Source organism: Cetorhinus maximus, chromosome 12 (genome assembly GCF_964194155.1).
Source record: "Cetorhinus maximus chromosome 12, sCetMax3.hap1.1, whole genome shotgun sequence".
NCBI lineage: Eukaryota > Metazoa > Chordata > Chondrichthyes > Lamniformes > Cetorhinidae > Cetorhinus > Cetorhinus maximus.
The window spans coordinates 111,693,400-111,721,366 of NC_135890.1; the positions used below are offsets into that span (position 1 = coordinate 111,693,400).

Below are 27,967 nucleotides of genomic sequence, written 5' to 3' on the forward strand. Positions count from 1 at the left end.
TTATTGCAGTGCTATAGGTTTATTCCCTTGTGTGTTCAGGTATTGTGCTGGAACATTCTCCAGGCTGGCATAGGTGGTGTAGAGACCAGTAACCTGCAGGTCAGAAAATGAATTCTCGCTTCCACTGGACACAGGAGTGAGGCCCACTGTTCCAAGAGGAGAGTCTGAGAGACGAAGCGGGGATGTGCTAAACGCTCCGAGTGTGTCCAAGTTGAAACTCTCGTCTTTCATTTCTTCCCATAGATTCCCTGTTAAAGAAGAGTAAGCTAGTTGAATGTGAAACTTTTATTAAATATTTAAAAACCCTTATGAAACCTCATCCCGCCCGTGGATGAGGTTTGAAGCTTTTTCTTAAGTCCGCCAGGGCTCCCGGCCTGCCCGCCAACCTTAAGGTTGGACGGGCAGGTCCATTAATTATGTTAAGCACTTTTTAAATGGCCTCAACAGGCCGTTGACAGGTCGGCGGGCGCACAGCTGATTCAGCTGCGCCCCTGCCAGCCTGAAAATGGAAGTGACGCGGGGTAACGTCAGGAGTTCCACCCGACGTCATCCTGCGTAATTTTACGCATCGGCGAGCAGGCCCCGCTCCCCCCGCTCACCGAGCTAAAAAATCCTGCCCGTAAATTTGGAAGACAATAAGCAAAGAAACTAATAATTACTCTATGCATATATAAAACTGGTTACTTTTTTTACAATTGAAGGCATGGTGTATGCCAGCCTTTGGCCTCACGTTGCTCTGACTGTTAGGATGAAAGACTTCTCTCTGAAAATGGGTCTTGTCAGCCTCAAGCCTCTGATGTGTGAGCCCAAAGTTACTCTTGACTGGCCACTAAACTTGTAATCTCACTCAGGGCCACAGGATATGTGTTGTGGAAAATGGAATTGTCACACCTTGTGATATAGTACAGGAGCCCTTAAGATGTTGGAATAATGTAAAGTAACTGCTGTTCCTCACCTGGAAATAGTTTCCCTGAAATGAAGAAGTATTCGTTCCCTATTTCTAAAAGCTATTGCCTTGATGCGCACATTCCCTCTCCTAGCAAAGTCAGTTCTGCACTGTACATTGATCAATAATGTAAGAATCATGCAACATATGGAACAGAGGGTTTTCATTCCCATTTGTTAACGTTTTTCATGACTTAGTTGCAACACTGTGCTGGGATTTGGTACTTTCACACATGTGTCGTCACAAACTTTATTGTTTCCAATGAGAAATAGTGATGGGGAAATATTGTACTTGCTGTTTCAGTGCACAATTTTCTCTGCAGTGGTCACTCACCGTGCAATGCAAAGTCCATGATGGTTGGATCCAGAGCATCAACATCTGTGTTCATATCGGTTGTCATGCAGAATAGATCAGAAGCAGCCCTGCTGGCTCCAAGGTGTGACAAAGGACTGTGGCTAATATCTGGCATTGTGTGGAGAGGTGGGGTTTGAGCCGGGGCTGGCGAGTCGGGGGTAATCCGCGTCTGTTGCTGTTGCTGCTGGATCTGATGGTGCAAAGGCAGGGGGTGCAAGGAAAGCGTGGCAACAGACTGGTGGGGGAGATGTGGCACCGTGATGTTCCCTTGTGTGGTTGTCACCTGTGTTGCCATGTGGATTGTTCGCTCAGAATATTTTGTCGGCCTCCTGCAGTTTTCTGGCCGATCAGATATCAATTTGTCCAGTTCATCTGTAGTGAGAAAGAGGTCTTTTGGTGAGGTCTAGATTTCAGGGAATCTTGAGTAAATGGACAGCTACCAATATTTGCCCCTCATCCTTTGAAGGCAATGCCATGTGCCTGGATATAGTGTCACAGTGCCATCATTACTTGCTCGGTGCATTAGTTTGCTAAGGAATTTCGCCCCCCGCCCCCTCTAAATTCTAACACAACTGAGCATTACCTGGATTTGCCATGCTTCTGCGAATCGCTCCAAGATCCTTGCGCTTCCATTTCTGCATTTCCTCCTCCATCTTTTCGATCTTGGCCGGGTTGAGAGCCCAAAGGCACCCTTTCCGCGATGAACCACTCAGTTTGTTCTCCACCTTCTCAAAGCACTTGTTCAGGGAGAGGTTGTGCCTGACAGAGTTCTTCCAACCATCTGGAGCAGTCTGAAATAGAGATACAATGTTGTTACAAAAAAATGTAACCTAATGGTGCCCTTCCACAACAATAAACAAACCACAAATCATGTTGGCATGGCTGGTGCAGGGTTTATGTAATCAATGTGTTTCCAGTTTTCTTTGTCTGTTTCTCAAAATCTTTATATTTTAATAAATGATGATGCTGATTAGGTAGGGGATGTCAGCTAAAGAACTTACCCTTCCTGTTTCAGGCACCATGATCACTACATAGTCAATGTGGCACAGTGAGATGCATAGTAAAACTCCCTTCACCCACACCTCATCACCAATCACAGAAATGACCTCTTGCTGAGTGATTGCTCTATTTGTGGCATATTGTGGGTATTGTTGGAGTGTAGACCTCTGCTCATGAGGAGTAGAATTTTTAAATGGTCTAAACTCATTTTGTTGAAGGGCCAGCAGATAGTTGCAGCCAGCAGAGTTTCACTGAGCATGAATTGAGCAATGGAAACTAGAACAAAAATTCTTGGTTGCAATTCCCTGGCCAGGTGTGTCACGGCAAGAGGCCAGACAGATTCCTGTGAGAAACTATCTGGAAAAACTATTCATTCCAGAACAATCTTGTGCACTTTGTGACTGAAGGTGCCAAGTTGGTTCGCTAACCATTGTAATGGATACTTTCCTGCACTATTGAACTTAATGGGACAATTCTGTGTCTTTCATCAGTCACCCACCTTGAAGTAGGGGAAGTGCTCCTTCATGAAGCTGTAGATCTCACTGACTGGGAGGCTGCCTGTCTTGCTGTTCTTCAGTGCCATGGCAATCAGACAGCTGTCAAATCAAGAAATGCAAGAATCAATTTGGGCCTGGAAGGAAATTGCACATAAACCATACTTTCAAGTTTCTTCGGGTTTTTTTTTGGCAATTTTTGTTCCAGATGCCATTGCAAGGGAATTGGATCCTTTATCATTCTAGTCACCCAAAATCAGCATCAAACTTGCTCAGATTAGTTGTAGCACAGCTAAATGGAAATTAAGGCTCTCTGTACTCTACCCAACACCATAACCTCATACCAGCATCCTTGCTATACCAGTATCACATCTGCAGTTCCCAAAGTGGTTATCCTCGTTGATTCTCTAAGTAAAGACTGCTTAGGTCAGATTAATACCAGTTGTATGATGTGGTCAGCGGGCCACTGGAAACTGATTTGAGAGAGCTCCAAATTCATTTCATATAGGACCCTTCCAACTAGAAAACGTGAGGCACATTTCACCACTCAACCTGAACTAATTCAAACTCAAGTTCAGAAAGTGAAGAAGTGTGCTAAGTCATAGCTTCACCCAGCTCTTTCATGAATATTTAATATGTAACCCTACTGAGCAGATAGGTAAACTTGCCTTTTGATTTGATAGGTGATAGCTTGGACCAAGCTGAACCAAAAATCTGTGGAGGCCTTTAGACCAATTTTCTTTTTCCTACTATCCTGAGCCCACCTTCTAGCCCACCCCACCTGCCATCTTCTTATTCCAATCCCTTGAGGATTCTTTCTACTACCCTCTATTTTGTTTCCTTCAGTTGAGATGATGGAAAGCTGATCTCTTAGTACTACTCCAGGCCTGGCTGCCTGGTGGTACACTATCTCTGGGGGTGGGACTAGCAGGGTAGGTTTTGTTACTCAGATGTCATATGCCATCCAAGACTTGACAAAAAAAAATCTCCCCTCAAGAGCTTGTCTAGACTCAACTGGCTCTGCTCAACCTGAACAGGAAACATGTTCTGCTGTCTCCAGTGAAGGGCAATACTTGAAACGTTAACCTCTCTTTTTCTCATTCAGGTGTTCATGAACACGCTGCACAATTTTCCCATAATTTTTCAGACTTCCAATCTTTGTGCTACTTATTTTTCCCATTTGTTGGCTTGTGGGGTGTGCCTAGCTGTGTGTGGACACCTCCAGAATGTTTCCCCTGTTGAAACCTAGGCTTGGACTTGCTGGTCCAGTGGTTCACTGACAAACTGCTGACTTGGGCGGTGTGAAAATGAAAAGGCTTGTGACACTGAACTACTTCCATTCCCATTTTTGTTTTACCAGCAAGATATTCAGGCTGGGTATCTTTGTGAGTAGTTTCAGACTTCATCTTTCCCTTTATTTCCTTTCCATAACCCATCCCAACTTATGGAAAGGTCGGTGGGGGGGACAAAGTAAGAAAAAATAATGAGTTCTGCTTCATAAAGCCACAGAGTATCACCAACAATGTTCTCCCCTGGATCCTAGTGCCATCTAATCCTATTAGCCCTACTTGTAATTTCTTCACTCAGCTACCAAAACAGGGATTTTAGTTGCAAATGTCACTTTTAATTATCAGAGGACTGTGGCTACTATAGATTAAAAGCTTTTTCATCATCTTTGATCACAAATATGTTGATTTTATTAAAAACACCATCCGTATACTGGATGCAGGGGTCAATGTGGCGGCATTACATACCTGTAAGAATAGATGGGTTTAGGGTAGGTCTTGGGTTGGAGGTCCTGGTCATTGTGAGCAGCAAGTCGGGGCTGTGCATACTGAGTCTGTGCATGATAAGATGGGCTATAAATATTGCCAGGAGAGCACTGGAGAGAGAGAGAGAGAGAGCGCATAACATAAACAAAGTCAAAATACAGCAAACCAAAAAACCTAACAAATATGGCAGTAAGACTTCAGCTTATTAATTTCTTTTCCCTCCTGTATAAAAGGGGAAGGGGCAATTGAAATAGAACAAATTAATGCCAGGCTTACTTTTCAACTCCTTTGTATTCAGGCAGCAATAGTCAAGAGCTTGCGCATAAGTTGCATGTGCAAGTGCCACTTGTATATAATGCATCAATTCACGGACAAGTGATTCAAAATGTAAACAGTTTTGAAAAGGGGGAAAAATAGAACTTTGGGAATTGTACTATAGGAAACAGACAAGATAAGCAAGCTTCTATGTAAAATCTTTTTCTAAGCAAATGAAGTTTTTAATTCCACGGTTTGCAACTCTGAGCCTGGAAGATAATGCTCAACACAGCACAATTCTCACTGGATTTTACCTCTGCATCCATAGCCACTGATTTCAATTCCTGAAATGTCTGTTCACTGTATGAATTTGTACAATACAGTAAAATCACACCCTGACTAGCCTGACTTGATACCACTGCATTCTGTGTGGCGTCAACTTAGTTGCAAGCCTGTTTTCAATAATTTGGTACCTGAATAACTCTAAATTGCACGTGTTGTCCAGTATGGGTTCACATGCAGTTTAGTGGCAGACATACGATGCCAACACTAATACGATACAATAAGCAGACCCAGCAAACACTTGTGCAGCTCCCACAAGAAACCACTGGAGGGTGCAACAGGGATGTAACTCATTTTGAGGACATTCTGGACCACTGCTTTACACACTTCAGGCACAAGATCATGTGTCAGTTCATATGAGCAAGTAGTATTGGAAAGGAGCACAACTGTAAAATCATATTCCCCATTGCACTTTTAATTTATCCACTTGATATTTGAATAAGACAATGCTGTCCTCGAGGCAACATCCTACAGGCCAAGGTAATCACTGGGCCCATAATAGTTCAGCGCACTGCAAGGGGCAACAAGAAACAGTACTGTACCTGCTGGCCAGGTTGTGATAGGCTGTACAGCTGCTGAGAGTGAGCTTGGTAAAGGGACTGTTGGGTTTGAAACTCAGAAGGGTGCTGCCCTGCCACAGAGTACTGGGAAATCTAAGCGGAGACAGGGAAAAAGAAATTCTTGTTAATGAAGTCCATTTCCAATCTTTTAAGTCTTTATGAAACTCCTGGCAATTTCTTTTGTCAGATGAATCAAGTTTAATGCATTGCAACTGGATAGATGTTTTTGCTCATTGGATGATGGCATCGCTGGCTAGGCTAGCATTTACTGCCCATCCCTAAATGCCCTTGTTTAGAGGGCATTTAAGACTGAGGGTCTGGAGTCACATGTAGGCCAGGCCAGGTAAGGACAGCAGATTTTCTTCCCTAAAGGGCATTAGCAAAAGGGAATCAGCAATGGTTTCATGGTTATCATTAGACTTTTAATTCCGGATTTTTATTGAATTCAAATTTCACCATCTGCCGTGGTGGGATTTGAAATCTGGTCCCCAGAGCATTACCCTGGGGTCTTGAATACTAGTCCAGTGACACTCATTTAGCTCAAAGAATTAGGATGGATTGAAAATTGATTTGACGCTTGGCTCCTTCCTAAATAGTTTTTTTTTTAATTTCTAACTTTCAGTTGGAAAGAAAATCACATTTAACAACCAAACAAACAATGGTGTAGCTTTTTCATTTTCTTCAAACGTGTGCTTATTAGTTACAAAAATACGGGAGATGAGGAAAAAAAAGTGTCTGAATAGGGAGATTGAAGATGGTAGGTCATGTGATAATCTCCAGTTAGCACCTCACTAATCTATATATTTAAAAATCACAACTTATGAATTTGTCGGTGGATTCTGCTTGTCAGAAATCTACAGGATAAAGGCCCCAGTGTTTCCATAAGTTTAAAATTAGACACAAGTTAAAGATAGTAGTTAAGACTAAGTCAGGTGGAATAGTTTCATTCAAAGAGTGAGTATGTTATCTGGGTACAAGTGAACAGTATATTTGCATTCGAATAGGCAATTACATGTGTTTCTGAAAAGAGAAAGAGGTTTCAGGAATTCTCTGAGAATATGGGTAAGTGCATTCATCTATCAAAAAGAAATGACCCTTTGGATGCAAATACCTGCCCTGCTGCTAAAAATCCTTGTTATTTTTTTTTTAAATCTTTACACCATGGTTGTAGCATGTACCTTCATCCTCCACTGAGACCTCCAACTCAGTAAGAAATCAAAGCCAAACTGTTACACCTAGATTCATATTCGTCTGGCCACACTTTGGAGGGGAAGAAAAGTCAGCATTTGTACAAACCGAATTACAGTCTCATTTGTGCTTGGATATTTCAACACGAACAAGAATAAATTGAGTAAGCTTACATTTTGCCCATGGGTTGTCATGGTGTTCATTCCCATTATGCCACGCTGCATGGTTGCTTGTACCTGGATCATGGCCCCTTGTACTGAAGTTGGAGTCATATTGTTAGACATATCATGGAGAACCAGGCCTAAGGGAATCAATGGGATTTGTTAAGCATGGGAGGCTGCTCAGCAGGCTGTAATTGGAACTAGTGAAATACAAGGACAGTCAGCAATAACATCAGCCTCCATTAGACCCGAATTTTCACCAGTTTTAAAACTTTACTGACACTTTTCTCCGACTTTTGGTAGTCCTCTTGGACCATCAACTCATATTCCTCCTGTCTTGCACCTTGGACAACTGGTAGGACACTGACTGCCAATTCTGTATAATAGTCTCTAGTAACTCACTACGCAGTGGGTGATTTTGACAAAAAGGTGACTCCCACTTGCAAAGTTTCCCTCTGCTTCTCTCTCAGTCTTTGGGTGGGATTTTCCATAATAGTCCATCCAATACCAGGGACATCACTGCATTGGAATCATACCACAGAGTTCATGTAGACCATGGGGAGAAAAGAGAGGAGGAGCACACTGATACGAGTAGAGCTAATGACAGGGGTATGTGAATTTTGTATTACCTCAATGAAGATAAAGGATTGAACAATGTCGGCAATGGGACCAATCCTCCTAATCTTGACTGGAGCATTTTGGAGAGATGCCCAGCCTTTGCCCACTCCTTCACCAGACAGGTGGCACAATAATCTGAAGCTGCTCTTGTACACCCTCCAAGTGGCCAGAAGAAGACAAGGCTCAAGAGGAGCCTGGGAACAGATCCAGTAGTCACCCCGTAGGCCACAGAACAGCTTATGGAGCAGTGGAAACTGACAGAGGAGAGGGATTATAGTTTCAATGGAGATAGGGTGACTGGCTGGGAATCTGTCAACATTTTGAAACCCTAAAGGCACTTCCTGATATTCAAGCTGTTGTAAGGAGTAGCAAAGTTGAGCCCCAGCCTCTTGCCCAATATCCATCCTCCTCTATAAGCACAACTTGGGGGTCTCAGGCTAGTCGCTGAGTGGAAATTCCAAGTGGGCCAGTGATCAAGCCTTGAACCTTTCTTCTCCAGCTGGCTCAGTGTTGTATGGGGTAGTTCATTAACCTGCTGAAAAGACAGTTAATTAATGACTCTTTCCCATCTCTAATTGTATTAAAACGCACTCCTGGCTGGTCTCCCACATTCTATCCTCCATAAACCTGAGCTCATCCAAAATTCTGCTGCCTGTGTTTTAACTCTCAGCCTCCGCTATCACCTCTATGCCCGCTGACCTACATTGGTTATTGGTTTTAAAATTCTCATCTTTGTTTTCAAATCCCTCTATGGTCTTGCCCCTCCCAATCTCTGTAATCGCCTCCAGCCCTACAACCCCCCCGAGATATCGGCACTCTTTAAATTACTTGTTCAATCCCAATTATAATCACTCCACCATTGGTGGCCGTGCCTTCAGTTGCCTTGGCCCCAAACTCTGGAATTCTCTCCATACACCTCTCTGCCTCGCTTTCCTTCTTTAAGACACCCCTTAGCACATACCTTTGACCAAGGTTTTGGTCATCTGACCTAATATCTCGTTGGGTGACTCAGTGTCATACTTTTTTTTATTATGCTCCTATGAAGTGCCTTGGGACAGTTTGTTACATTAAAGGCACTTTATAAGTTGTTGTCGGCCACAGTTGATATGCAGGATTAATCAGAGCTGCTCCTAAGTGCCTTGAGATGTTTTATTACATTATAGGTGCTATATAAATGCAAGTTGTTATTGGTGCTGCTGCTTCAGTGTTACCTGTCTGTGTTGTCAACGTTGGATTCTGGGCACTCAGGTTAAAGTCCATCCGACCTGTCGCCATCTGTTGTAAACGGGGGACATCGACAGATGTCAGCCAAGACAAGGACTGCAGGTCACTTGGGAGGTCATCTTCACTCAGCTGGGAAGGGTCGGGGGTCAAAAGGCTGGGTCTGGAAGCAGAGAGATGCGACTTTTAGTAAGGATACAAGCTGCTGTGTGTCAGTGTGTTGCTTCAAACCCAACAAAAGCTGTTTATTCTTCCAGTGCTCCCGTGGGACCATCAATTATCACTTCACATCAAAATAGCCTGATATGTTAAAATACTGGTCACACTCGCTCATCCTCCGAGACTGGTCTACTGCCAAATGGTCTAATATAATCCACTGTTTGGATACTGGTTTACTCCTTATCGTCTGCTGCAACCACTCCACTATTAGCGGCTGTTCTATGGAACACAGTGGAACTCCCTCTGACTTGTCACTTTCCTTCCTACTTTTGAAAAACCCCCTTTAAGGACCCTCCTCTTTGCTGGTGCCTTCAGACCCCAGCCAAACACATTTTCCTTCCCTCTTCTGATTCTTGGTCCACCTTTCCCCTGCGCGGTCAGGCTCCGAGGCTGGCTCCTCACCGGTGGAGCACCACACAAAACGTAGGTCATGGTGAACCGCGGGGCACCATGGCAGCACACGGACTATGTTAAAGCTCAGCGATGCCACATGGAGCAGCGGCAGAACACTGGGCAATTCCTCCGCCTGGCAAGTTGCCCATCCCGGAAGCGTGACTGCCACGAGGCACAGAGCGGACGCTGCATGTTTCACGAGGTGAAGGGAAAAGAATGAAAATAATTCGAGAAGACGTCACCTGGTGGTACTTCTGTTCACGTTCTAGTGCCAAGGAATACAGTGCGGCCAGAGGGTAGCGCACCTTCAAAACTGGAGATGATGCTGGTGAACTGCTCATCACCCACTTCAGTCCCCTCAACTCCGATTCCCACCCCAAGCTTATAGATTTGTTTTGGGGAAGGAAGAAGAGTGGGAAGGAGAGCATGCCACTGATGTCAAATGAAATAAAAGTGCATTTTGATTCTTTTGGGTTTTTCACTGTTTTATGACCAAATGAGGTCAAAGCTCACTGAGTATTTTTTTTCATGGTCCCTTAACAAGCCCCGCCCCACCCCCAAATTAAAAATCTTTATTTATCTACATCACAATTTTGGATCAATTTTTTAGAAAGCTAAAGTAATTATTTGTTGCTCTGAGCTGTGTCTTAGAGCTCGCACCGGTGTCACTCAAATGATGAGGGAATCCTAAAGCAATATTCCCTCATTCCCGCTATCCATGGGGGATGTCACTGGTTCTGCCCATTCCGTTCCCCAACACCTGAAATTTGACCATGAGCCCAAAATCATCAAGCCACCGCACAGGTCCCCGGCTCCCTGGCACCCACTCGGTCGAAAACAGAACTTTGGAGATGTATGATTCCCACGTTTGGCTTTCAAAGAACAATTTTTTTTACCGCAACTACATATATTCTTTTACTTAAATCATTCCTGATCCTTTGCTGTACGTGTGAGAGGCTCAGGGGAAAGAGCCTGCAACAATTCGAAGGCTGATTTGCCGTTTATGGCTGTTTTTGGCACAGTCTTAATTTCTGCTAATCTTCCCAGTTTTTAATCACTCCACCATTGGCAGCTCTGCCTTCAGCTGCCTAGCCCCAAAGCTGTGGAATTACCACCCTAAACCTCTCCACTTCTGATCCCTCTGTCTCCTCCTTAAGGCATTCCTCAAAACTTACTCCTTCGACTGCACTTTTGGGCACCTGTCCTGATATCTCCTGATGCGGCTAAGTGTCAAATTGTTTGAAAGTCACTCCTGTGTTAAAGGTGCTACGTAAAAGCGAGTTGTTGTTGTTTACTGGGACCACCATAATATTAAGACTTCGTGTAGTCAATGTGGAAAACCCCCCCAGCAGGTAAGCGCATATTGCCTCACAAACAATACCAGGAGTATATTACAACAAACTTATGACTACACTACAGAAATATCGGACAGATGAAACCTTCCATTCTGACGTTGCTGCACTGCAGACTGTGACTAGAGGAAGTCCCCATATAATAGGTTCTGCTTACTTTACAACTGGGGAAATCACCGAAATCCAATTACAAGTTACTGCGGTAAGTCTCAAAGAAACCATGTCAGCCTCAGACACTATTATTAAAGCTCGTCCTGCTGAGCAGAGGAGGGTGGGGTGAGTGGGGAGTGAAGGAGAGCGACAAAGGGAAAAAAATGAAATGCACAAACTGCCTCTTTAAAGTCCAGAAAAAGAAGCAGTTTGAATATTCAAAAGAAAGCCAATTACAGCCACCCGGTGATTAATAATGCACCTACTACTTAAAAGAACAATAAAATTAGGGTTGCCATGGTGACAGAAATCAGGCAGTTAGTTTTAAGCCATGCAATTCAAAAAAAGTCGGGGGGCGGGCGGTGGGTGGGAAGCCATCAGCTGACCATTCTCCAGTTTTGCGATTGGCTAAAATCATAAGAAAACAAGAGAGAATGAGAAATGATTTGAAAGCCAGGCCGGCCGTATCGTGGGTAACAGTTGGCCCTTCTATGTTAGGCTGATGGCCCCATTGTCTCTTGAAACGGCTGCTTCACCAGAGGCACGTGGGCCTATTGTGTCTCTCACTATCCGCTTAATTGTGTTTTTTAAACTTTACATTAATCTGAAGGGGGAAAATGACAGCAGGCACTTAACAGACACAGAATGCCATCTGCCACTTCAGGCCCTGCCAATCCACCCGTACAATTCAACTCATCAAACCCCCCCCCACCCCCCACAACCCCAAACCACCACCTCCCACTTCCCCGCCTCTTACACTCCCACTCCCCGTCCGTCTCCCCACCCCACCACCAACCGAAATGTTAGGTTGTGTGGGCGGTGAGGTCAGAGCTGACCGCACACACCTCCTGCTATAAATAAACCTTGTGTGCTCATCCACGAACATCCTTCTTTCACACAGCATGGTTCACTCACAAATCCAAATGGAATTCTTAACCTCTCCGACAAGTTGCTGATTATTTAAAGGAAGTTGGGACGGAGGAGGGGGGGAAGGAAATCAATTCAGCAACAAGTACAATCTGTGCCCTGTCACACCTTGTACATTAACTCTTCAAAGAGAGACCAATCAAAAACTTTACATCTGTACATTATTTCAAGATATAATTACCTCCAGTTACTTCTTCAAATGGTCATTCCAACTTTTTAGTGCTTTAATATCCGCGTTATCAAGAGTGAGTAAAAAGGTTGGCCAGCAAATTACTTTTTCTTTTATAAAAAATCATTTTCAGTACTTGACATCTGTTCTTCTGAACTTGCCAATCACATGGTGATTAAGCCCTCGACTTTGTGACAGGACAAGGCTCTATGAATTTATGCTAAAAGCCTCAAGTGAACCAGGGGTTGCTGAACCCGACAACTATAAGGGAGCTGAATTAACCATTACAAAATTGAGAAGGCAGGGTTGTGTGGCCAGGGACGCACTTGGCAGGGTCCCGACAGGAGGACACCAAACAAGTAAATGAGTTGGAGAACCAACGCATTGTGTCACTAGTATTAGAAAAATGGTTTGATCTCCTCGTTTCCCCCCCCCACCCCAGCCACACTCATTCATGGGATGTGGGCTTCGCTAGCTAGGCCAGCATTTATTACCCATCCCATATTGTCCCTGAGAAGGTGGTGGTGAGCTGCCTTCTTGAACCGCTGCAGTCCCTGTGGGTGTAGGTACCCTTACAGTGTAGTTAGGGAGGGAGTTCCAGGACTTTGACCCAGCCACAGTGAAGGAATGGCGATATATTTCCAAGTCAGGATGGTGTGTGGCTTGGAGGGCCACTTCCAGGTGGTGATGTTCCCATGTGTCAGTGCCCTTGTCCTTCTAGATGGTAGTGGTCATCGGTTTGGAAGGTGCTGTCTAAGGAGGCTTGGTGAATTCCTGCAATGCATCTTGTAGACGGCAGACACTGCTGTTACTGTGTGTCAGTGGTGGAGGGAGTGAATGTTTGTGGATGTGGTGCCAATCAATCGGGCTGCTTTGTCCTGGATGGTCAAGCTACTTGAGTGTTGTTGGAGCTGCACTCATCCAGACAAGTGGAGAGTATGCTATCACACTCCTGGCTGTGGAATTTGAAACACAAACAGACCAGCCACGATCTTACTGAATGGCAGAGCATGCTTGAGAGGCTGGGTGGCATATTCCTGCTCCTATTTCGTATATTTGTATGTACTCCCCATCAACGTTTCACTAAGTTGCTGATGTTGATCGCAGTGCTATTGAGAAGAGATTCGATGTCTAGGGAGCATCACTAGGAAGGGTCATACTGGGCTAGTCGCAGAGCTCCGCAGTGGTAGCTAAAGATGTGCCTTCACCTGCTTGACCTTGTGGCTGTAGTTGGTGGTATAGCATGATGAAGCCATGAAGAACTAGAAGGGGACTCATCATTCCAGGGGAAAATCAATGCATTGTGGAGAGATTTCTTAAAAATACTTGAGGCTACTTAAAATGGGCTGATGAAAATCAGAACACAATAGGACAGAATGGGGACATGAATCAAAGAAGATCAAAATGAAGGGCTGTCCCTAAGCAGTTCTCGCAGTTATAGGTGTCCTAACTGAGTCTGAGTGACCTTAGTATAGTTATGGGTGCACTCATGAAGCCCACGTTTTAATTCCAGTGATGGCACAGAAATGTGGAGACATCAAGTCATTTGCTCTAATTTTCCAAAGTTCACTTGACTTCTTAATGCTTCATGCTTCTTAGTGTTGTCAAAGCACTTTTACTCCAATGCAGTCACCATACAAATTGTGAATAATATGTGTGTTTTATATATGTACACACACACGCACAAACATATTCATACCATAGAGGAAACATCCATTGCATTGTAAATGTGTTCAGAAGTATTTATACTCGAGATTTCAGGACAAACTAAATTCTGCAGAGGGAAGGGTGGGAAACCTTTCAGGCAAATAAAAATAAAATTTCTCACTTCGCTCCATTTCATCAACATCACCACAGTCATTGCTCTTCACTTATTCCTCCTCCTACTCCTTGAATACTTCTTCCTCTTCCCATCCTCACTATCGAAACTAAGACTCATCACAACGTCTCCAAATGACTCATTCTTTACCAGGAACTCAAAACAGTGAAACCATTTTTCTTGATCAATCCTCCCTCCCTCTTAAAGATCACAAGGATTTTTAAATACAAATTTAGTGGCACTACTTCCAAGTTAATGTGACCTTCTCTCCTACTCTTCAACGGTGGTGTGATCCTCCAATTCAGGGCTTTGGTTCTGAATAAAATCAATAGTGATAATGGCAGACAGAAGACAACATGAAGTAGGAGGAGAAAGCAGGAGCCCTTTCAGGAAAATCATGTCAGTTCTGTTGAAGTGCCATGTAATAAGTACCAACTCTTGACCATTTGGCAGGAACGTCATGTGAGAAATCTCCTACCCAATCTTCCATGAGTTAGGGGTTGTCCACATGTTCTGTTCCTGGAGAGGATGTAAGAGCCTGATATCAAGATGGGGCAATGGCAGCATTTAGTATCATGAAAGTTCCTGTTAAAATTAGGAACAGTATAGTTTAATAGACAGCTGATGGTATGGATATGGTTTTGGTTATGGAATATCCTTGTTTCTATGGCTAATTCCTTTTCAAAGAGAACTGCCAGCAGAAATATGGATCGAAGAAAATACCTTAATGACACCGAGCCAAACAGCCCATGTGATAAAAAATTGTCAGCTACATTTATATTTTTGGCGCAATTGGAATAATCAGATACGAGCTTAGTAATTTAAAACCTCACAGCAACATTTGCCCAATGTTGACCACCTTGGCCACATGCCACACTAGTACCAGTCTCACTTCTGAAACGTTAGGTCATCTTATGGTGACTGTAGGTTCACAGAATTGTTAGGACGCAGAAGGAGGTCATTCGGCCCATCGTGTCTGCGCCGGCTCTCCGAATGAGCATTATGACTTAGTGCCATTCTCATGCCTTTGCCCCATACCCCTGCACATTGTTTCTATTGCCCTCATCTAATGCCCTCCTGGATGCCTCGATTGAATCTGTCTCCGCCACACTTCCAGGCAGTGCATTCCAGACACGAACCACTCGCTGTGTTGAAAAGTTTGTTTCTCACATCACATTCGCTTTTTTTGCAAATCACTTTGAATCTGTGCCCTCTCGTTCTCATTTAATGACAGATTAAATGGGACAAGGTAGGAGCCAAAAAGTTCACTGTGAATCAGTGGGCCAGTTGTAGCTGAAAAATACTAATAGAACAGTTTGCTCTCATCAAGAAATTTGTCCCAGTAGAAATCACTAGTGAGAAAAAGTAGATTGGTTCTTGGGTCAAACATGCAGAAAATTGGGATCACATACAATTTGAAAGCTGACATCTTCTTCCTTCTCCATTCCCATCCTCGCTACAAAATGTCTTGCTACAGTTTTTACTGCATTGATACACTCTTGAAATATAAAGGTGAAAGAGACCCCCTTTACATCTTTGGGATGTGTCTGTCACAGGTTTATTCTGCTCAGCGCCTCCAGAAGAGCTTTTGTCAGGTCACTGAATATCTGACACACTCCATTGGAATACCATTTGCTTTCTCATTCCGGTGCATCCTCTCCACGGATTACCTGTTGGAATGGGCATTGGACACGGTTTCACAAAGTTACGTGGAATAAGAAGGATGAGGGTCTGGCTGCTAGCGGAAGGGAGGTGTTGGACCTCTCTGCCCTGTCGACTTGAGGAAATTTGTCTAGAGCTGTTTAAGGAGTGACAGAGAGCAGCAGAAAGAATTCAGAACTTCAACACAAATCTTCACTTTTCCTCCTCCTTGAATAACTAAAACTCATCTGGGTGTTACTTTGCTCTGAAACTTTATTCACCAAACACTCTATAGGTTGAAAGTGCACCCTTCGTCAGAGATGTATGATAAGGACAGTGAACATCTTCTAGTATCTCTCAAACTCTCTGCCATTGTTGTAGCAAATGAATTGGTGCTTGGTATTCTGTCTTCAGAACATAAGGTGGTACGTTCAAGTAGCATTAACATAATTCCAGAGTACATTAGCAGGGTTGGAGAGGCAAAGAGAGAGCAATGGAGGCCGAGTGCAAACCTCAGGTACCCATAATAGTCCTGTGAGAGGCTTGAAGACGAAAGGTCAAACACCCCTTAAATATCTAAGCTTAGTCTATCAAGGAATCATGTGCATCTGCTTCTACTTTTGGAAAGGGAAGTCTCCCCATCACCACCTGCCTCCTCTCCTAAAGGTGCTGATTCATTCTGAGCTTTAGAGCCCTGGTGCTAAATTGACAGAAAGACCTGAATCAAACAGTTTTTCTCAAGTATGTCTAGCACACAGCACCACACTTGGATGTCATCTAAGAATCTGGGTCATTGCAAACTGCCCTGATTAAGACCTTCTGCCAAGCTGAAGGAAGTTGTCCATCGCTCACAGGGAAACCCCGAGCCCCGAGTTGACAGCTGCTGAAAAAAGAAAACCTTCCGTTTATGTAGCAACTGTCATGACCACAGGATGTTCCAAAGTGCTTTACAGCCAATGAAGTGCTTTTGAAGTGACATCACTGTTATGATGTAGGAAACGCGGCAGCCAATTTTCACACAGCAAACTCCCACAAGCAGCAATGTGATACTGACCAGCTAACCTGTTTTAGTGATGTCGATTGAGGGATAAATATTGGTCAGGTCACCAAGGACAACTCCCCTGCCCTTCTTCAAAACAGTGTTAAGGAATCTTTTATGTCCACTTGAGAGAGCAGATGGGATCTCAGTTTAATAGCTCATCTGAAAGAAGGCATCTTCAACAGTGCAGCACACCCTCAGTACTGTACTGTCAGCTTTGATTTTTATGCTTAAATCCTAGCGTGCTACTCGAACCCACAATCTTCTAACTCAGAGGCAAGAGTGCTATTCACTGAACCATAGCAGTAGCAGAGTGTTGCTGTGGGGTGCAGGGGTCAAGTGTGAGACCATTCATTCATATATCCAGAGTTTCCATGCCTAACCTGATTAAGTGAACTGCAATAAAATACACACCACCTTCTCAAGGGTAACTAAGGATGGGTAATAAATGCTGGCCTAGCCAGCGATGCCCACATTCCCATGAATGAATAAAGGAAAGTGTTCTACCACTGGCATACCTCACTGAAATGAAATGCCCCAAAATAACCCTTTTGGGTACAGAACGTCCTTTGAAACTCGCAGCTTTGAGAAATGCCAAAAATGACTGCCTCTCTATAACCAAGGTGCTGCTCAAGCTGAATTGGTACAACCAGTATGATGTGTGTCCATGCTGTGGCTGGAAGAATAAATTATGCAGAGAGTTAAAATGTTCATTGTGCCACTATTGAGGAGCTCCATGGATTTGTTCTCCACCCCAGTAAAGACTTAAACCCGCACTTGACAGTTGTCTGGCTGAAAAAGAACTGTCCCTTAGGGTGGGAGGGAGGAAAAAAAGAGATTAAAGAGGTAAGTTAGGTCTCTTTGGGGTAAAGGGAAATTCAAAATGTATCCACCCTTTCTGGCAAACGTGATGACCTCATACCTGAGCCAGGCAGGTCCACAGTTCCCAGGTGACCATCACTAACCAGCCACTCTGGCTCTCTAATGGAATTTGAAATGAGACCCCATCACTGCAAGGGTGGTCTTGGTTGAAGAGGAAGGATTTATTTGTGCTCTGTATTTGACTCTTCAGTTTAGCTGGTTAAATTTCAACAGTACCCTCTATAGGCTTGGGCTCTGTCAACTTGCCTGCCTTGGATCTCTGTTAGCTAACAGCCTTCCCTCTAAGCCAGAAGGTCATGGATTGAAGCCCCACTCCAAAGTCTAGAGCACATAACTGAGGCCGACACTCCAGTCAGAAATATCGTCCTTAAGATGAGATGCTAAACTGAAACCCACTCAGCTTGGACTCTGGATTTTGGCCGATTATTTAGCTACAGGGGCATCGCAGCAGAGCTTGATGCTGACTTGGACCAGTGTCACACACGTGCACCTGCCAACGTGGGTGACTGGGTAGTGATAAAGTAGCTTATTTTCCTCCTTCATAGGTCAGGGACCACCAAGGCGAAGGGTATTACTGACTGTTGCCCTGGCTGAGAATTGGTTACCTCAGCGCCATTAACCTAATTTTTTATTGGTGTCACTGGCAAGGCCAGCATTTATTGACCATTCCTAGTAGCCCTTGAGATGATGTAGTGAGCTGCCTACCTGAGCGACTGCAGTCTGGGTGGTGGACTGGGAAAAGTGTTTTAAAAGCGGCTGAACTTGGAACCTTCCTGTTCTGTTTGATTCGGTTCCACACTGGCCAGCGCCCTAATTAAATGGGTAAAATGTGGAACTCCAGGACTCCTTCTGAATATTACATTTGCAAAAGACAACAATGTTCAACTTTACATACATTCCATTCTTTTACCTTCGTGCTTGCTGCCATGGGTGACTGAGACAGAGCCGAATTAATATCTGGAGAATGACCCAGGTGAGATTCACCTATTATTGCTATTTCAACTGTTTGTGCCTGTCCATCCCACAGGCCTTTCAGCTTCTTTAAAGCAGCTCATCAAATTATGTCAACATTCTCCATTTAAACAAAAGTTAAAGTATATGCAGTATAATAAATTCAAAACACAAAAAGAGCGCTTTTGCTAACAATACATAAACTGCCAATGGATTTACGCATGCAGACTGTTAGACACAGACACTCAGCACTGACATCTCGAAAGGAAACTGGAAGTGGGTCTGGGTAGTGTAGTGAGTGTCCCTTCACCCTTGGACCTAGCTTTGAATCCAGCCTGAATGATGAGTGATAGTTTTCTGTCTCTACTATCCTAGTGTAACAAACCTTGGGCAGTTTCTACTCTGACTGACGCGAGATGTGGTGGGAACTAATTCATACCTATAATCTAACACTAAATTTATAGCCTCATTAAGGTCACCAGTATGGCTGATGTGGGAGATGAAGAATTTCACATTGGTGAAGTAGGAGGTTTGGGTTAAGCTATATTGGTCGTGAAAAAGATAGGAGTTTTGATGCAGACACTGAATACCTTCCCTAGCAGTAAGATACCTCACTTCCATGTACTCAGAAGGTGCAAGATGAAAAATTGTACTGAAATACACAAAACAAAGGCAGGTAACAAGACTAGAGCATTTGACTGTTTGAAGCACTTTAGTGACAGGAAACAGAGAGTGGAGGTTAATGGATGTTTTGCAGGCTGGAGGAAGATTTGTAGTGGAGTTCCCCAGGGGTCAGTGTTGGGGCCCTTGCTTTTCTTAATATATATTAAGGACCTAGACAAAATTTAGAAGCATTGTGAACTGTGAGGAGTATAGAGCAGCACTTCAAAAGGACATAGACGAGTTGGTGGAATGGGCAGACAAGTGGCAGATGAAGTTCAATGCAGAGAAATGTGAAGTGATTCACTTTGGTAGGAAGAACATGGAGAGACCACATAAAATAAAGGGTATAACTCTAAAAGGAGCAGAGGATGGGTGTATATGTGCATAAGTCATGGAAGGTGGCAGGACAGGTTGAGAGAGCAGTTAATAAACATACAATATCCTAGGCTTAATTAATGAGGGTATAGAGTACAAGAGTAAGGAGGTTATGTTGAACTTGTATAGGACACTAGTTTGGCCTCATCTGGAGCATTCCAGTTCTGTGTGCCACAATTTAAGAAGGATGTGAAGGCAGTGGAGAGAGTGCATAAAAGATTCATGAGAATGGATCCAGGAATGAGGAACCTCAGTTATGAAGATAGGTTGGAGAAGTTGGGACTGTTTTCCTTAGAGAAAAGAAGGCTGAGAGGAGATTTGATAGAGGTATTCAAAATCATGAGGGGTTTGGACAGGGTAGATAGGGGGAAACTGTTCCCACTCATGAAGGGATCAAGAACAAGAGGACACAGATTTGAAGTAATTGGGAAAAGAAGCAAATATGAAATGAGGAAAATCTTTTTCATGCAGTAAGTGGTTAAGGTCTGGAATGCTCTTCCTTGAGAGTGTGGTGGAGGCAGGTTCAACCGAGGCATTCAAAAGGGAATTAAACTGTTATCTGAAAAGGAAGAATGTGCAGGGTTATGGGGAGAAGGTGGGGGAACGGTACTAAGTTTCAGACAGCCGGTGCAGACATGATGGGCTGAATGGCCTCCTTCTGCACTGTAACATTTCCGTGATTTTGTTGCAAGTGTTGAGTTGAGAGTGAGCAGCACTGAGTGTAGATGCTGCAGAGACTGTTACTCGGGGATAGCTGACCAACTGTGAGTGAATGTGTAGCTCAGGAGATTTAACAGAGATGAACAGTTCTGGGCTGGGCAGATAGCAACAGTGACATACAACCTTATTCTATCCCAGCAGTGGGCGACTTGTGAGACATTCTGTTGACTGTTGCCCATGCGCAGGGTTGCCAGATTCCGCTGGTTTCCGTCTTCGTAGCTGTTTTTCCTACCAGTATTACTAAAGCGATACGGAAGCAAAGGAAGGGCATGTGAAGTGAGGTGCGTGCTGATTGCACACGACATTGACTGTGAGAGCCGTGCGCTCCCTCTGCGTCCAATCAAAGCTCTGCTACGGTTCAATCGGCGCGCCCCGCAAACTCTTATTTATGGGGGTCACGGTTAGTGCACATGTGCGATTTCAATCTTGCGGCCCACTGAGATGAAGCAGGGCCACTCATGCGGCCCACTCACTAGCCTAGGTTGCCCATCACTGCTCTATACTGTTCAGCATCCAACAACATGGATCTCCCACCCTGCTGGTCCGGACAGTAGGAAGCTGTTCTCTGAAAATATTTAATACGTAGGCACTATCATGATAACATTACTGTTTCAATCATATTTGGAATAATCCGCCAGGCAAAAAATATGAGGGATATTCAAAATAAGGCTGGAGAACCAGGCTGTTAGAGGGGAAACCTTTGAAAAGCTGAATGATATACTCTTAATTTAAAAAAAAACATTAATTGGATCGGTTACAGAATAAGAAAGTGTCAGGATAACTAAACATCAAAGTTTAAGGCAGACGGGTGATCACCATGCCCACCCTGAGAGTATACAACACCACCACCTCCATGCTAAAAGTGTATAATACAAGATTTGTTATGTATGCCTGTAAGTATACAATGACTACCTCCCTATGTACATACACATCGTGAGTATAAAGTAACAACCTTTTCACACACACTCTGAGTATACAATAACTCAACTCCCTGAGTTCAATACCCTGTATTTTTCCTGTATACTCCTGAGTAGAAGATAAGCAGGATATCAATTGAATGTAAAATACAATTTTATGGAAAAGGGGAAAGCAAGTAGACCCAACCAGTTTGTGTGTATTTTTAACAGGTGTTAACCTGCCTATTTATATTCTCACCAACTCACTCAATTGCTTTGCTCTCTAGAAACATGACATCGCCCCTTAAACCAGTTTGCCAGGAACTCCCACTTGGTAGAATTCTTGGTGTCCTGAACTCCAAGAACATTTACAGCCCCTCTGCGCTAAAACATGTAAGGAAATAGGCCCATAGAATGTCGGCTCAATGCATTAATAATAAAGCAAATCATATCAGAACATACCACACTCGTACGCCTGAATTTGGTCCCTGTTTGATACAATACACATTTGCACAGGGCCCTTGGCTGAGAGAGAGCCTGTGCCTAGGACCCTAGGGCCAGTAGGCCTCTACATTAAACTGCCTTACCAATCAGCTGCTATCATTTTGGCAGAAGTTTCACTGGAAGCCCCATTTAAACCACATAAATGAGGCTTCTACCAAAGTTACGCCAGCTGATTAGGAGCCCCCATCCCACCCACCCCCCGAGCCCCCTGTCCCAAGAAGATGCCTTTTCCAAGCAATAAGCAAAAAACCAAGCCAAATTTAATTTAACTTCAGCACACAATAACACATTTTGCACAATTTCAATCATTTACTTTGACTACTGTTGATGTGAAGGGACAGGTCCTCCATTCTGAGGATCAAAAGTTTCAATCACAGACTGAAGTTGACAATCCGTTTGCCATCATTAAGGTGAACATTGAAAATTCTCATGCAAGTACCAGAGGCTGTACAGAAGCAATGGATTAATTCATCTCAGAGTGGACAGGTAGAGCCTAGAGGTTTAAAACTAGAAGAATGAACACTTTGGAGTAAGTTAAAGGCTAGAATCTAAACAAGGGCATTTGATGATTTAAATGTTGAACAATAGATACTTGAGATCAAAGTGCAGGCTGCAATCGAATCAAGGACCTCAAACTTCTTGAATCCACGCTTTAAAATAACTCCAAAATACTATTATAAAAATTGCTCATTTGACATATATACAGTGGGTTCAAATCACTGAAGTGTGATGACAATCTCACCTCCACAGATTAACAATAGTCATAAAATTATCAGTCGGCAATTGAGAAATCGTTTGCAATCAGTTCCAAGGAAATTTGATGACTGGGGTACATCATCCTACAATAGGTAGGGCCTTGTGGAGTTGCTTGAATGTAATCAATTCACTTGGTCAGTTCACCATATTTATCCAAGGGGAATCTACATTCCAGTGGGTTGTTCCTTTGCATGTGACTTCAGTTTGCCAAGGGGTCCCAAGGGAGTGAAACACAAATAGGAAGACAGTGGGTTAGTGGTAACGTCACTGGACTAGTAATCCAGAGGCCCAGCCTAATGCTCTGGGGACACAGGGTCAAATCCCACCATAGCAGCTGTGGAATTTAAATTCAATTAATAAATCTGGAATATAAAGCTGGTCCCTGTGACATCTATCATTGATTGTTGATTAAAACCCCATCTGGTTCACTAATGCCCTTTAGGGAAGGAAATCTGTCATCCTTGCCTGGTCTACATGTGACTCCAGACCCACAGCAATGTGGTTGACTGTTAAATGTCCTAGCAAGCCACTCAGCTCAAGGGCAATTAGGGATAGACAACAAATGCTGGGTTTGCCAGTGTTGCCCACATTCCATGAAAGATGGAAAAAAAAAATGGAGCTTCTTTTCAGTCCCCTCACCAATTTCTTTCCCTTGGCATTACTGCTAAAATATCTTACCCCCTTCCAGAGAGATATCTTGCCAGATTATCAGATCTGTCCTCATCTATTTTAACTGTACAAATTAATTTAAAGTTCACATGTAATGTGGCAAGAATATTGTCAGTGCTTCGAAGAGTTGCCTGTTTGCAATGCACTTTGGACAGAAAAAGTCCTGGGGTTAGGGTTTCACTAGTTGCTATCCCATGGCAATAAGGGCAAGCAAGTGACCCACGTCCAGGCTCTCTGCCACCGCTACTGTGCACCTGAGACTAAGGAGGGGCAAAAGTTGGAATAGACCCAGGTGATTTGCCCTCCAATTTTCTTCCCTCCCTTTTGGACAGCCACGTACATCCATTCTGAACTTTACCGTGAAACTCCAGCGATCAGCCTCTATCACCAATTTCCACTCACAGCCCCCATGTCCTGAATAGTTTTTTTTTGGAAGATGGGTGCGAAGAGAGGAGAAACCGTTGTAATTGCCGCTTCTGATTTTTTTTTCCATTTCTCTCCACCCCCACCGCCCCAAATCAGTGAGAGGTCACAATTACACAATGTAATTGCAAGTCTTTCTTTCTGAAGTTAATTTCTTTCATCTCCTTCCACCATGGTCAAGCTTGGGAGCTCTAAACTTTGACACAGGGCCATCCACAGGAACGACATGGGTCAATTTTGCCACACAATTATGCTGCCATCACTCACAGCAACATGGCTGAGATTGAATGATTGGCAAACATGGGGCTGTGGCTACATGACCCTCTATGGTTCCATGAGCCAGTGTTCCAATGTGCCACCAGTTTCCAAACACTCATTTGCATCCTTGCAGGGTCATCATTTTCAGAAAAACTAAAATACCCTGTCCAGCTCTCTGGTGCCTCCACCTTTTAGAGCTGCCCATTTTCAGCTGTGCCCACAACCACCAGCCAGCATGACTGGTAGCCCTGTTGGGGCAAAAAAAAAAGCCACTCGCCCAATATAACAATAAATAAAACCTGATTGGGAAATCACCTTAACTTTGCTCAGCACCTTCATACATCAATACAACCCAGGCTGGCAGTCAACCACTCCATAACACTGAGCCCTCCATGTACTGCATCAGCTCACCTTATTTCAGCCTGGGACAGTATTGATGTGTACAACAGGCTCACTATCAACCCTGTCACTCAAGCTGATCTGCAGGGAAGAGGGGCCATCAGGGAACTGAGATGCGCGATGGTGAACTTTGTAAAGACATTTTTTTTTTTATATTGCTCCTTTAACACATGCATCTTATTTTCACTAAGTAAAACACAAGTTTCTTTTTTAAAGACTTAGTTTTCCAGCTCAGATACCAAAGCCCCTTGGGGTGGGGGAACAAGTAGAGGTCCAATAAAGACAGCAGGTGGTGTTGAGAGTCTGGTTTGATTTAACACAGTAACAGCTTGTTGGAGTTTTCCCCAGAGGCTACATTCATATCCAGTCGGATTCATAAACAAAAAAATATATTAAATAACTTTATGCTTCCTTATATTTAAGAACACCTACAAATGTTGTCATATTATGACAATTAGGGGATTTTCCAGATCTTGCTGTGACTCCAGTAGTTCGGTGCTCAGTACTTTAGTGGGTGCTCTCTAATTTAGGTAGATTTAAAGATGGCGATCACAAATAATTCTGATCGAATATAACAAGTCTTTTTTTTTTAAATGTTGTACATGCTTTTGAAAAAATATTTTTGTTTGAACATTGGGTGCTACCATCAAGGAAGTCAGAATGGCTCAGAGGACTAGGCAAGTTTGACAGCATGCCGGACCTGAACTGACAACTGTAGAGCTACAATAATTTCTCAGGGCGCTTCAATCAGCACATTAATCCAGCTTCCTTATAAACTTTGCACTTGGCCACTTCTTTGATCTGATTCCTTTGATACTGTCTATGGCAATCACATTGAAATTGAATTATCAGCCAACAAGGGACTTAAACTGATGTAATGATAATTCTTTGTAATAGCTTGATGTTGAAAGCAGATAGCTAGGGTACATGTTTGGCCTTGACTAGATTTAACTGCATCATGCATGTCATTAGATAGAACAGCAGAGACAAAACACTCCATCCCTCCTTTGGAATTTTCACAACCTCTGCCATAATAGACCATCCAGTATTTAAAAATACATAAGGTGTACTCCAATAGAAAACTGCCTTGATGCACAAATTGACAGCCAAATGTACTGTTACAGAGGATTGACGGCATTAACCTTTCTCTTCATTTGTTTACAAACACACAATGGCATCAAATCACTTTTAAACCCATCACTGCCACATTTACAGGTTATGTCATCTCAAAGAATTTGTCACACATCTCTCCACCCTCTCCTGCCACATCAGGAAAGGTTAATCGAACACTTCTATAAAGACAAAATGCTCATTTAAGGTAATTCCTTTATAATCATGAAAATGTGGCTGTGATTGCTCACGAACACTCCTAGTGACGCCCTTTGGAGGCAATGTTGCAAAATCAGAGCACCCCAGTGGGCAATGTTATAAACGGAGTTCCTTATATTGCAACAGCCTGGCAAAGAGTCTCCCTCATTTACCTGATGATACACAGTTCAAGCAATGAGGTTCAACAACACCTCTTTTGTACCATTTTGAATGTAGTCAACAGATATTTACAAATGCGATCCAATCAAATAATTCTGAGGGCAGAGTAAAGACCAGAAAAAATGAAGTCCAGTTTCATTGTGAAAGTAAGTTAGTGCAGAACAGCAGCCTTTCCAAACCTGCCAAATCTCACTGGGGCCCACGTACCAGTTATCTCCCCAAGTGCATTGTCACTGAATTACTGTATCACAATCAGAACCTCATGAAAAGGAAATGGTTAAACTAAAATAATTCCAGATTTTTAAACAATAAGATTAAACATAATACCTTCAATTATATATCAGCTTATTACAGTAAGACATCTCGAAGCACTTCATACAATTAATGACATAGATTGACTGTTAAGTAGGCAAATCAGACAATCACTCTTTACCAACAGCAACTCACAAACGACAATGAGATTAATGACTAATTAACACTCTTGACTAATTCGCCGGGCTATGAGAAACAAGCAGGGGGAGAAAGACTAATTGGATAGCTCTTTCAAAGAGCTGGCACACGTGTGATGGGCCAAATGGCCTCCTTTGTGTGCTGTCTGATTCTAACCTGTCTCTTTTGGTGCTATTAGTTGAGGGAAGAACGTCAGTCAAGGCACCAGGAGAACTCCTGGCTCTTCGAATAGGATTTTTAACATCTCCCAGACTGCAGAACTTCAATACTGCCCAGGAAAATGGTGCTAGGATACAGGTTCAGCTCTCAGCCTGGAATCGATTATGCCAGAGCCAGAGCAAGGCTGACCCATACTGAAACACCATTCTGATTTTTGAATTCTGACTGCTAACATACACACATGAATTGAAGTTTCCAGTAGGAGTGAGTGCCATAGAATTACTTTGGAATCCACATATGCAGGCTCCTGTTTTTTTTTTAATTTTAAGAAGTTTCTCAAACTTGATCTCACCCTCTATAATCACTGCACTGGAAGTGTAAAGGTGAGATCACCTCTCCTCCCATGTCACTCCAGCTTGTCACCTAGCAGATTTGATAAAGATCATAATAAGAGCAGGAGTAGGCCATTCGGCCCATCGAGCCTTGCTTCATCGCCCACAAAGATCAGGGCAGATCTGACGGTGGTGTGAACTTCACTCTCCCACCTGTCCCCCCATAACTTCTGACACCACCCCACCCCCCCCACCCCCCCCACCGCCTCCAGATCAATCAAAAACACTCAACCTTCAACATATTCAATGATCTAGCTGCCAGCGCTCTCTGTGGAAGAGAATTCCAAAGGCCAAGGACTCTGAGAGAAGAGATTCCTCCTCATCTCCGCCTTAAATGGGGTTTCCTCTTCCTTGGAAGCAGCCAGAGGCACACTTTAACCACACCAAAGCAGCGCAGACGGCGACCTGCGGGTGATTTCACTTTTGCAATGGAAAGTGAATCCTGGACCCGCCTCATTGACTCACTCACATGGGGGCAGCGGGTCACCGGCGAGAGGGTAAATAATAACGAAACTACCCCAAAGAACAAAAATCGTGGCCAATCCTTTCCCACGCGAATCCAATACATTACAGACGTGTTCCGCCTACTTGGTCGCAGTGAGAAAAAAAAATTGGAGTCTATTCCCCTTCAGGGCTTGGCACAGGTCAACATAGTGGGAGGAATTTCCAACTTCCCACCTTGTTAACGATGGGGGAGGGAAGTGAAATGTTGCAAAAGACTTTAAAAAATATGCTCAGCGATAAGTATTTATAAATATATTAATTATATAACATGTATTCAGTTATTACCATTTTATGATTCTATTCCATAATTTCCAGAACGTCAAAATAAAGTCACAGGTTCCAAAGTTCAGCATTGGAGAGAAGAATCTGGAGAAAGTGACAGGAGGCCATTCGGCCCATTGTGCCTGTGCCGGCTCTCTGGAAGATCAATCCTACTCTATCCCCATTACCCCACATTCCCCCCCCCACCCCTCCCTTCCCCTTTAAAAGTAGAAATTCAGTTCCCCTTTTGAAAGATGCTGTTTGAGTCAGTCTGCACCATCCTTTCAGGCGGGGTGAGAGTAAGGTGTTTTAAAATATTTTGCTTTTAGGTGGCACAATATATGATTTGGTGTTGACTATGAAACTAGAGGGAGTAAAACATTACTGGTTTATCTTTCTGATTGCTCTTTCCGTTAATACCACCGCCCCCCTCCAACCCAACAACACCCCCTTACCCAGCCCCAAACTCCCTTACCTGTAGTCCTGGGCTGAGTGGTGAGGGTTATGTCCTGACGTCCTTAATATCCCTGACATTTCCGATCTGATCTCGTTTTCTATCATCTCCTTCCAAGAACTGTGCGGTGCAACACATGCAGGG

At 43.6% G+C, this 27,967-nt stretch overlaps 1 protein-coding gene across 1 annotated transcript; it reads right to left on the reverse strand.

The window, feature by feature from the left end:
- On the reverse strand, positions 1–27,930 carry foxn4 (forkhead box N4). The gene is made up of 9 exons (XM_078554435.1): positions 27,845–27,930; positions 8,901–9,073; positions 7,084–7,211; positions 5,705–5,815; positions 4,548–4,675; positions 2,799–2,895; positions 1,884–2,091; positions 1,280–1,672; positions 1–248 (listed from the first exon to the last, which is right to left on the reverse strand). Exons 1-9 carry the CDS (start codon positions 27,928–27,930, stop codon positions 1–3), a joined length of 1,572 nt encoding a protein of 523 aa, XP_078410561.1.
- Between the last annotated feature and the right edge of the window lie 37 nt (positions 27,931–27,967).

Excerpts from the sequence above, each read along its gene's own strand:
- foxn4 (XM_078554435.1), bottom strand. The coding sequence starts at position 27,930 with ATGATAGAAAACGAGATCAGATCGGAAATGTCAGGGATATTAAGGACG. Across the intron at positions 9,074-27,844 it reads CACTCAGCCCAGGACTACAG|ACCCAGCCTTTTGACCCCCG; the intron begins GTAAGGGAGTTT and ends CTCTGCTTCCAG. Across the intron at positions 2,092-2,798 it reads AGCACTTCCCCTACTTCAAG|ACTGCTCCAGATGGTTGGAA; the intron begins GTGGGTGACTGA and ends TCTCTATTTCAG.